This window comes from Brassica oleracea, chromosome C4 (genome assembly GCF_000695525.1).
Source record: "Brassica oleracea var. oleracea cultivar TO1000 chromosome C4, BOL, whole genome shotgun sequence".
NCBI classification, from domain to species: Eukaryota; Viridiplantae; Streptophyta; class Magnoliopsida; order Brassicales; family Brassicaceae; genus Brassica; species Brassica oleracea.
Genome location: NC_027751.1, coordinates 8,985,584 through 8,997,291, shown reverse-complemented (window position 1 = coordinate 8,997,291; position 11,708 = coordinate 8,985,584). Strand labels below are relative to the sequence as shown.

Here is an 11,708-nt window from a genome sequence, read left to right as displayed (position 1 = left end):
GATGTGTACTACGGCAACATACAAGATATTTTGGAAATTCAGTATCCTGGTATGGTTGGGTTGCGGTGTACTGTATTCTGTTATGATTGGTATGACAACACTCCAGATCGAGGGGTGAAAACTGATGCATTTGGTGTTACATCGGTTCATTCGCGAAGGAAACTTCAATATTATGATCCTTTCATTCTCGCTTCTCAAGCAGATCAGGTATTTTAATATATTTATTTAAATAATAATGGTTTAATAATATGTATATTTCTCATTTAACATATTACTAATACCTTTAATTATATATATATATATATATATATATAAGTTTTTGCAATTTTATAAAAGTCATTGGAGTTTTTTTAATAAGTTGTTGAAGTATTTTAATAAGTTGTTGGAGTTATTTTTATAAGTTATTGGAGTTTTTTTAATAAGTTACAAGAGTTTTTAAATAAGTTGTTAGAGTCCCATTTTAAAAACAAAAAATTAGAATAAAAATGAAGTTCGTCGGAATTTCGTCGCAATATTCCCACGAAATTCTGACGGAGAATCATAATTTTGGTGTTTCGATAGGGTTTAAAGGTCGTCGGAATTCCGTTGGTAATTTCCGAACGAATTCCGACGAAATTCTAGATTTCATCGGTCGGTAATTTCGATAGATTTTGATTTTTTATAATATAGTGTGTGAAACAATTAAATATTTCAGTTGGAATCACTTATACTTATGAGGCAATATACCTTATACTCATAATTTTGGTGTTTTGATAGGGTTTAAAAGTCGTAGGAATTCTGTCGGTAATTTCGATAGATTTTGATTTTTTATAATATAGTGTGTGAAACAATTAAATATTTCAGTTGGAATCACTTATACTTATGAGGTAATATACCTTATACTCATAATTTTGGTGTTTTGATAGGGTTTAAAAGTCGTAGGAATTCTGTCGGTAATTTCGATAGATTTTGATTTTTTATAATATAGTGTGTGAAACAATTAAATATTTCAGTTGGAATCACTTATACTTATGAGGCAATATACCTTATACTCATAATTTTGGTGTTTCGATAGGGTTTAAAGGTCGTCGGAATTCCGTCGGTAATTTTCGACCGAATTCCGACGAAAGTCTAGCTTTCGTCGTAATATCGTCGGATATTACCGACGGAATTCCGACGAATTTTATTTTAGATTTGCAAAGTTATTATAAATGTATAATTGCATAATTAAAATATCTAAATATGACATATGTAAGTTTATAATATGAAATTAGTTCACATATAAAGGCTTTATAAAGTTTTTCGTATAGCAAAATAATTCATATTCGTATCAACGTATTCGTAACATCCTCCAATAATACTTATACTTATGCAAACATATTATGGTATATAAGACTAGATTTTGATTTTGTATAATATAGTGTGTGAAACAATTGAATATTTCAGTTAAACCTCTTGTAAATCATTTACATACTATCAAAAATTTGTATGTGCTCATAAGATTGTTGTTATCAAATCCCCAAATTCATATTTCTCGGATCCGTCGGAATTCCGTCGAAAGTACCAACAAAATTCCGACGAAATTCTGACCGATGGTACCGACGAAATTCTGACGGACTCTACCCCCGACCAATCAAAGGACATGCATAAAGTCAAAGATTTCTCGAGGCTTCCTTTGTCGATGTTCGCGTTTATTCCGACAGAAGAAAAGTGACGGGCAGTCTTCGTTGGAATTTCGTCGGAATATTTCACTTTACCCGGGAAGAATATTCGCGAAATCATTTTATTAACCGCGTAAAAATAAACCGACGGAATTCCGGCGGAATTTATCCGTCGGTTTGTTTTTGATATATAAACCAACCCTTCTTCTTCTCCCTCATTTCGTTCTCTTCTTCCTCATTTTCTCCACGCCTCTCCCTCCTCTCTCTGTCACAAACCGCCGATTCCGACTCCAACTCCTCCAAATCTCTTCCCCAATCATGTAAGTCTTTGACTCCCTCTTTAGATTATATGTTTTTAGGTTTGGAATGTTAGATTTGTGGATTATAGGTTTTGAATCTAAAGATTTATGATAGAATTGATAGTTTTAGGAGTTATATATTGTTAGATTTGGTTTTAGCTTGTTGTTTATATGTAGATTGAAAATTTTAGATTTGTAGATTTTAGGGTTTATATGTTAAATATTTTTATAAAACGTTTTTATAATTTTTAATATATATAAAACATTTTAATTTTTAGTAAAGTTATAATTAGATTTTTGGAATTATAGTTATATATATTTTTGATATACATAAACGTTTTCTATATGTTAAATATTTTCATAAAACGTTTTTATAATTATTAAAAACATTTTAATTTTTAGTAAAGTTATAATTAGATTTTTGGAATTATAGTTATATATATTTTTGATATACATAAACGTTTTCTATATGTTAAATATTTTCATAAAACGTTTTTAATTTTTAATATATATAAAACGTTTTAATTTTTGGTAAAAATTATATTTAGATTTTTAGAATTATAATTATTTATATAAATTTTTTATTTACATAAAAACGTTTAGTATATGTGAAATATATTTATAAAACTTTTTTATAATTTATAATATATATGAAAAGTTTTAATTATATATATATTTTTTTAATATACATAAACGTTTTTACAAAGTTATAAACATTTTTATAAAACTTATTATTTTTTTTGGGATTATAAACATTTTAATGATATAAAAGCATTTTACTAGTATTAATATATATGTTTATATGAACTTGTTACAAAATTAGAAACATTTTTTTAAGTTATATTTAGATTTTAAGAATTATAAACATTTATAATATTTTTCATTTTATATATATGACTAATTTTGACGGATTTTATTTTGTAGGTCTGACGGTCCCGTACCTCGGAAGCGAGTTCGTTCAGGGAGTAGTTCCCATGTATCGGAATCATCGCATGAGCTAAATTCGATTCCTCCTCCTGCAGCTCCACCTCAGGATCCATCTACTCGATATGAGCCCGGTGTCATGCCAGTTGCGACATTGGTTCGACAACCTGGTCGAGATCATCTCAAGGTGCTCCATTCCCAACCACGAGGATATACTACGTGGTAACTTTTCTCCTCTTTTTTTTAATATAATCTTTGTTTTTTTTTTCATTTTTTAACTTAATCTTTGATTTTTTTTAAGGTTCAACAAGTCACACGACGGCATTACCGCCTGTATTAATGCAATGATGTATTCCATGCTCCGCAAAGGATACAAGACCTACAGTGTGATGCCTTTAGAAGAAAAGGAGATATGGTTCCGTAATTTTGCGGTAATCTTTTAATTTTCAATTTTTTTTTTTACTCTTTTTTTTCAATTTATTTATTAATTTCGGTTTTTTTGTAGCAACAATTCAATTGGGAGTCTGGGCATACCGAAACTGTTCGTCTGGCCTTCCACAAGAAGGTCGCGGAGTCCTATACGAACCAGATCTATGAGTGGAAGCAACTATGGCTCAAGGGCAAGATACCGAAGAATATCAACACCAAAGTTTGGGAGGACTTGCAGGTGCATTGGGGGAAGCAGGAGACTTAGGAAAAGTCCGCCAAAAACGCAGCCAACCGCAACAGTGATCGTGGCGGGAAAGGTGTTTTTGTCCACAACCTCGGGGCTTGCAGTATGTCTTCTTTGGAGGACCTTTTGCCGACTTCAAATCAACGAAATGGTGGAACATGTAACTTTTTAATTTTCCTTTCATTATTATTTAAATTTGATTACTAATATTTCATTTTTTCCTATATAGACGGTTCAAAAGAAGAAAGGACGTTTGGTCGGTTTGGCTCGTCGTGCGTCTTCGTGTCCTTCTTCTTCACAAACTCCCTACACAGATCCCATGATCATGGAACACCTGCAGAACAAGGATGAGCGGATTGAAGCGTTAGAGACGCAAAACGCTACAATTCTTGCGGAATTGGCGGATCAGAAGAAGACCAACAACGAGATCATTGACAAGATGAAGCGTTTGTTCCGAGATGAATTCCAATGAATTTTAGTTTTTTTGTTTAAAAACTTGAAAATGTTTTTTAATTTATGTATGTTTAATAACTTGAAAATGTTTTTTTTAATTTATGTAAAACATTTTTGTATAATATTATTTTTAATTTCAGTTTTTATTGATTTATAAAAAAGAAATTAATTAAATTATTTGAAATAATAAAAAAAATATTCCGACGAAACTATCTCCGTCGGAAATTTCCGACGGCAAATAACGTCGGAAAATTCCGACGATCATATTTCCTTGGAATATTCCGATTCCGATAGACTATTTCGTCGGAAATATCCGACGCATCATGTTCGTCGGAGTTTTCCGACGGACTCCGACTGATAAGGGCTCTCGGAAATCCCGACGGATTCAGGTGTCGTCGGAATATCGGAGTAACATCATCGTCAGAATTTTGTCGGACATTTTTCCGACGACGGCATCTGTCGGAAATATATTCCGACCAATTACCGACGAAACACTTCCGATGAAAAATGTTGTCGGAATATCCGTCGGAATAGTGTCTGTCAGTACTTATCGGAATTTCGTTGGAATTTGTGACGAATTTCCGACGAACTTTTTTTTTCCGACCAGATATTTCCGACGACGGTTTTTGTCGGAATGTCGTCGGTATATGGCCATTCCGACGAAATTCCGACGACGTCGGATTTCGCGTGTTTTTTTGTAGTGATTTGGTATTTATTTATGTATCATAATGTACTAACACTATTTTTAAATTTATATATTAAAATATATTGAAACAGATTATTAAACCAAATTTGATTCGGTTAAACTATACTAAATTGTGATTTTTTGGTTCAGTTACCGGTCCGATTTTAAAAGCAATTGTTATTTGTTTGGTTTATCGGTTTTCAAAATAGTTTTTTATTGAGCTATTTAAACGAAATTAATTTTCGGCCTTTAGGGCTTTTTTCTCTCTCCGGCAGTTGATTTAACTGAGCCTAAAATTAGGGTTTTTGTGATTTTCTCTCTCGGAGAAGTTTGAGAATGTCGTCCGAAACTAGGTCAAACAAGGAGCAATCGCCAGAACCGCCGTTTTTGATCCTCCCGTCACTTCCCGAAGACATCATCCTTGACATCTTAGCGCGTGTACGGAGTTGCTACGGTGCTACCATCCAATACTCTCCCTTGTCTCCAAGCACATCCGATCATTTGTTACCTCCCGTGAGCTATACGCAAGACAATCACTGTTAGGATGCAGGGAACACCGTCTCTATGTTGTCTTCTGTAACAGAGAAAACCAAAATCACCAGTTGTATGTTCTCCGCAGGAAAGCCAACGGTAATCACTGCTTGGTCCTTATCCCTACTCTTCCCAAAATGCATTTCGGTGGAAGCTTTGTCGCCGTGGGCTCGACTATATACGTGTTTGATAAGTTGTTCTCTTTTCTACCGAATAAGATAAGCATTGACTGTAGATCACAAAAGGTGCGCCTCTTGCCTGATATGAATGTAACCATGTCTGTTTCATTTGCTTACTTCATGGACGGGAAAATATATATGTAAATGGATATCGTAACGAGCCAAGGGGGAGGGCCATGGCGGTGTTCAATATAGACAAACATATATGGGAGCCTGAGAAGGAGCTGCCAGATACTGTGAGGGGTTACAGGTGGACTGGTGAGTGTGTGGTTATGGCTGGTAAGATGTATACGAGGGATCCTCTTAAGAGCATTGTTTATGTTTACGACCCAAAGGAAAATAAATGGGAAACAGACAAGATGCTGAATATGTTTGATTGGGAGAATGCATCTGTCGTTGATGACGTATTGTATTACTTCGATTATAAGCGTGGTGGGAAGGTGTTGAGAGCTTATGACCCAAAAGAGAGTAGTTGGGTAGTGGTGAATGGTTTGGAAGAGTTGGTGGCCGAGGCGAGATTTTCACGCTGGGACTAGTTACGGTGGGAAACTGGTTTTGTTTTTCTATAAAGATCGTGAAACAATACGGTGTGCGCAGATTTCGCTAGAAAGGAGGCACCAGGGAAGAAGTGAGATTTGGGGTAAAATTGATTGGTGTGATGATGTTTTGTTTCGTAGTCGTGATGATTATTACGTTAGGAAAACTCTAGATGTTATTGTTTGATGCATCAACTCTCCATTATTGGGCAAGGCTTTAGTGACTTTCATGGCTACCTAAGCATTTTTTTTTCATATCAAATTACAAAAACTTGATTTTGACGTGTGGGATGATTTTATGTTTTAGATGATTGGACCGACCATGTCTAACTAGCCCAAACTCGCTAACGGTCTAATTAGTCTTGTGATGCTTTCGGTTATATTATGCGTGAACAAATAGCTATCACCAAGATAGGTCTATTTATATTTAGACAGTACATACCATGGCCAGAGTGCATTTTCAGTAGATATTGATGGGTTAGCCTATGTACTAAGAGTGCATTTGCAGTAGATATTTTCTTTTCTTGCAATTTTCTTTAATAAATTAGGCTTTAATTGCTAAAAATCATATAAAATAAGGTTTTAGTTTTCAAATTTACAGAAATATTGTTTTAGGAAATTTTTTTTTTTAGCTCACCACAAGACCCCTAATTAATCTCACCCGGAAAGCTATTGGGTCCATTGGTAAGGACTTTTGCTTTAGGCTTTGACTTTGGAATTATGGCTGTAGAGAATTTGGCTTTTAAGACTTTGACTGTTAGTTTAAGTTTTATTAAAATAAAATTGGTAGTTAAAATTACAGAAGTTTGGAATAATATTTAAAATATTTTATTTAAAAGTAAAATTATGATACTATTAAAAGTTTAATTATATATGATTGTAAAAATATTACAATATGGATTCAAATGAACAAGAAAAAAAATTCAATGATTAATTAGTCAATCTTAAATTTTAATAAAATTGTAACAAACTTAGATAAGTGATTTAGTTACAAAAGGAAGAATAAAAAAAATATTTTTAGTGAAAAAATAAAAAGAATGAAAAAAAAGTTGCAAAAGTCAAGTATTGTTGGCTTTAGGAAAACCAACACAAAAGTGGAGAGATAAACTTATAAGGGAAGTTTACTCAAATATACAATATTTTAAGACAATTAACTAGAACAATACATATTTTTTTTTATTACTGATATTTTTTAAATACCAAGCGTGCCCTTTTTTTACGTTATGAGAAAAAACATATTTACAAGAATGCCATTACTTTTCGCTGCCACGTAAGCAAAAACCCGGCGCCACGTAGGAATTATGTTCTGTGTTTTCATTAAGCCAGCCGTAAATCGCTACATACGTCATTACGGCTGATTTATTTCTACGTGTTGGCTGAATTAATTAAAACGGTTGACTTAAGAGGAAACGGATGATTTAAGAACATAAGTCAGCCAGTCGGTACACCTGAATTACAGAAATGTGGCTGATTTATGGGATAGCGGCTGACTTACAGACAAAGGTTACGACTGACTTATACATCGGCGATTTGTTTTCTGGAAAATTTGGCTGAGTTGTAGTTAAGACACAACTGAGTTATGTTTCCCCGACTGAGTTAATGAATATCAACTGGCTGAGTTATTTAATTTACGGCTGACTAATGTGATGTTGTTACGGCTGAGTTTATATTTAATCGGCCGTAATAGGATTGATTAACAGTAAACTCAGCTCATTTACGGCTGACTTATTAGCAAAAGATTAATTACTAGAATATCATTCATTTGACGGCTGATCTATGCGACGATACGGCTGATTTATCGTTTTTCATCCTAATTATGGCTGACCTATGTGACGATACGGCTGATTTATCGTTTTTCATCCTAATTACGGCTGATTACGGATCAAAAGATTAATTACTGAAATATTATCCACGGTTCGGCTGACTTACATTGTAAATGAGGGCTGATTTATGTTTGCTGAGTTATATATTCGTCTGTCGGCTGATTAACCGATTTTCCATGTCATCCGCCATATCATCAACTCGGATTTGCCATGTCACTGCTAACGAACTACTTTACAACTGCGTTTGTCTGTCTGTTCACCTTTTTCTTTATCTTCTTTATCTATCTATATATCTATCTTCTTCATCTTATTCTTCATCTTTCTCCGAGATCTTATGGATCCGATAATTATTGTTTCTGATAAATGGATTAAGAAAAACAGATATGTAATCAACGCCGACAGTAGAGGGTGTAGAGTTCTGCATTTAGATGAGAAAACAAAACATGAAGAATTCGCAAAGTCTGTACTCGATGATTACGGATTGAATGAATTGAGGCATCAAAAAACAATGGCGCACGACACTCCACCAGTTTACGGAGAACAAGGATGACGAAATGAATCGGAATGACAGAGCAAGAGAGACGATGAACAGAGCACTATCGTATGTTTTTGTATTAAGGCTGGGTTTTGGTTTTAATGTTTTGTATTACGGCTGGGTTAGGGTTTTCTTGATTCAGTATTACGGCTGAGATATGGATTTTAATGTTTTCGTATTACAACTGAGTTATGGTTTCTTATGTTTCTGTGACACGGCTGAGTTTTGTTCTTAATGTTTTGTGTTACGGCTGAGTGGATGAGTTATGGATTAAATTCCCGCTCAAAAAACAAAAAGTCGTAAAGCGAAACGTCGCGATAATATAACCGTTCTCTGCCTATAAATAATGTGTCTACTCTAACAGTACAACTTTAAACTCTCTATTTTACACAATTACTCTCTATCTCTATTTTACACAATTACTCTCTATCACCACTCTCAAAGCAAACGGAATATTTCCCCATTCTTGAAATGCCTGAAGAAATTTAGGCGTTGGTGGTTGAACGTGTGGCCGGTAACTCCTTCCAAGATCTCTATGGCCTTAGAGCATCGTGCAAGTTGATGAAGGCGTTAGCAAATCGGCGTATGGTATGCCATTTTTACGATGTGTTATCCGTTCTCTGGGGACTCAATATGCCTGCTGAGTTGTTGAAAACTTTCTACGCTAAGAGAAATCCAAGCACACTTTGTATAAAGGGTGTTCAGTTTGTCTTTACATTAAACCTTGAAGAAGAAGGAGTTTCTCTCATGAAGCTTGCAGCAGATGCAGGATATGAGCGTGCTGTGTATACACACGCAATGACTCGAAAAATCTTTTGGGATGATGATGAGGGGTATTTTGCTCGTTTTACAAGGGAATACGTTATCAGGATCGGGAAATTAGTGCGATCTGTGAAATGGGGATGGGGTTTGTGGCACGGTGACGCGTTCCGCACAAAGAGGGCCGAATTCATTTCAGCGGTTGTTCCGTCGTTCTGCAGTTGCCAATGTGCTCCTCTTTTGAGGCGAGAATGTCCCTGGTTGTGGCACATTGATACCACTAAGGATGACAACATGTGTGACTGCTGTTTCTGGATCAAAGAGGTGGGGCTGTTCTTCCGTGACTTTGAACCAATTAGTTTGATTAGGAACACAATGAAGTGGTGAAGATGCATCGTATGAGAAACCTATCTTTTTTTGTTCTTTGCTATGCCATTATGTATGTAGAACAACATATTAATGTATGGGTTTATGGTAATGGTTACGACTGAGTTTTTGTTTAATTACAGCTGAGTTATCATTTAATTATGCCTAAGTTATCGTTAATTTAAGGCTGAGTTATCGTTTAATTATGTCTGAGATATCGTTATTTTACGGCCGTGTTAATCATTTAATTATGTCTGAGTTATCGATAATTTATTGGCTGAGTTATCATTTAATTAAGCTTGAGTTATCGTTAATTTCCGCCTTATCAAACTTTGTCAATGGTAAAGTATTATCGTCTCCATGTTATAAAGGCCTCGATATTAGTTTTGGGCCGTATTTTCTACACTTTTGAGGCGCCATAATATATCAACACGGTCAAATCAAGAAAGACGAAACGTCCCATTGTTAAATCAGTTTTTAAATACTAAAGTATTATCGTCTCGATGTTATAAAGGCCTCGATATTAATTCTGAACCATATTTTCCACACTTAGCCGTCCCGTTAATATTAACGGCTGAGTTATATTTTGAGTTAAATAATAAAGTATTACCGTCTCGATCTCTATAAAGGCGTCGATGTTATATTAACCAACATGGCTGAGTTATCTTAAATATCATTTCTTAGTTATATTAACGTTACATTAATGGATTATTTCCCGATACTTGAATTGCCTGAAGAGATTCAGGCGTTAGTGGTTGAACGTGTGGCCGGTAACTCCTTCACAGATCTCTATGGCCTAAGAGCATCGTGCATGTCGATGAAGGCGTTAGCAGAGCGGAGCAGGGTAAACCATTTTTACTATGTGTTATCCGTTCCCAGGAGACTCAATATGTCTTCTGAGTTGTTTAAAACTTGCTACGCAGAGAGAAATCCAAGCACACTTTATATGAAGGGTGTACAGTTTTTCTTCACATTTAACCTTCAGAAAAAAAGACTTGCTTTCATGAAGCTTGCAGCGGATGAAGGATATGAGCGTTCTGTGTATACATACGCAATGACTATAAAAATCTTTTGGGGTGATGAGGAGTATTTTTCTCGTTTTACAAGGGAATCAGTTGACAGGATCGGAAAACTAGTTTGATCTCTAAAATGGGCATGGGTTTTATCGCACGGTGACAAGTTTCGGGAAAAGAGGGACGAGTTCATTTCAACCGTTGTTCCTTCGTTCTATAGTTGCCAATGTGTTCCTGTTTTGGAGCGAGATTGGGTCTTGTGGTACATTGAAAACAGTAAGGATGACAAAATGTGTAACCGCCGTTTCTGGATCAAAAAGTTGGGGCTCTTCTTCCATGAGTTTGAACCGATGAGCATGATTAGGGACACAAGGGAGTGGTGAAGATGTATTCTAACAGAATCTTTTCTCTTTTTATGTTCTTTGCTATGACATTATTACGACTGGTTTATATTTTACATTATGGTTGGGTTGTCTTTTAATTACGGCTGATTTTTGTTTATGGCTGGGTTCTCTTCAATTACGGTTGAGTTTTAATTTCATAATGAATGAGTTATTTTGTTGGAGTGTCGTTTAAATACGACATGGCTAAGTTAATCAAATGCGTGACAGCCGAGTTATTGTTACTTAAAGGCTGAGATAATGTTAACTTTTTGGTTGAGTTTTGTAAAAAAATCCAAGAAACAGACAAGGAATCCGCCTTGTCATCAACTCGGATTTGCCATGTCATCACTAACGAACGAAATTTACAACTTGGTTTATGGGACTGTCCATGTTCTTCTTCATCTTAGTTATCTATCTTCTTCATCTTTCTCAGTTGGTTATGTATCTGGTAGTTATTGTTTCCGGTAACTGGATTAAGAAAAACATATATGTATTCAAGTCGACAGTAGAGGGTGTAGAGTTCTTCATTTAGATGAGAAAACAACACGTGAAGATTTCGCAAAGTCTATTCTCGATGATTACGGATTGAATGAATTGAGGGATCATATTCAGCTTAGCTACATGTTCTCGAATAAAGCATTGAAAACAATGGTGCACGACACTCCACCAGTTTACGTGTCCAATACTCGACAATTGCAAGATTTTCTAAGCCTAAAGAAAATCGAACAACTACGTCTATGTGTGGAGATTACGGAGAACAAGGATGAAAGAGCAAGAGAGAAGAGTAATGAGAATGACTGCTCAGAAGTAGAAGCTTCAGAAGTTCAGTCCAGAGACGAAAACTACAGTGGGAGTTGCGATGGTTGCAGTTTGGAGAAGGAACAAGAGGACAATGAGAATGACTGCTCT

At 35.1% G+C, this 11,708-nt stretch overlaps 1 protein-coding gene and 1 pseudogene across 1 annotated transcript in view; both read left to right on the top strand.

The window, feature by feature from the left end:
- The first annotated feature begins 3,861 nt into the window (after positions 1-3,861).
- On the top strand, positions 3,862-6,107 carry LOC106338044 (annotated as a pseudogene).
- A 5,340-nt stretch (positions 6,108-11,447) lies between these two features.
- The window catches only part of LOC106338043, a 1,640-nt gene continuing 1,379 nt past the window's right edge, over positions 11,448-11,708 (top strand). The window contains exon 1 of the mRNA XM_013777108.1: positions 11,448-11,667. Coding sequence (XP_013632562.1) covers positions 11,448-11,667 — 220 coding nt within the window. The remainder of the gene's footprint in view (positions 11,668-11,708) is intronic.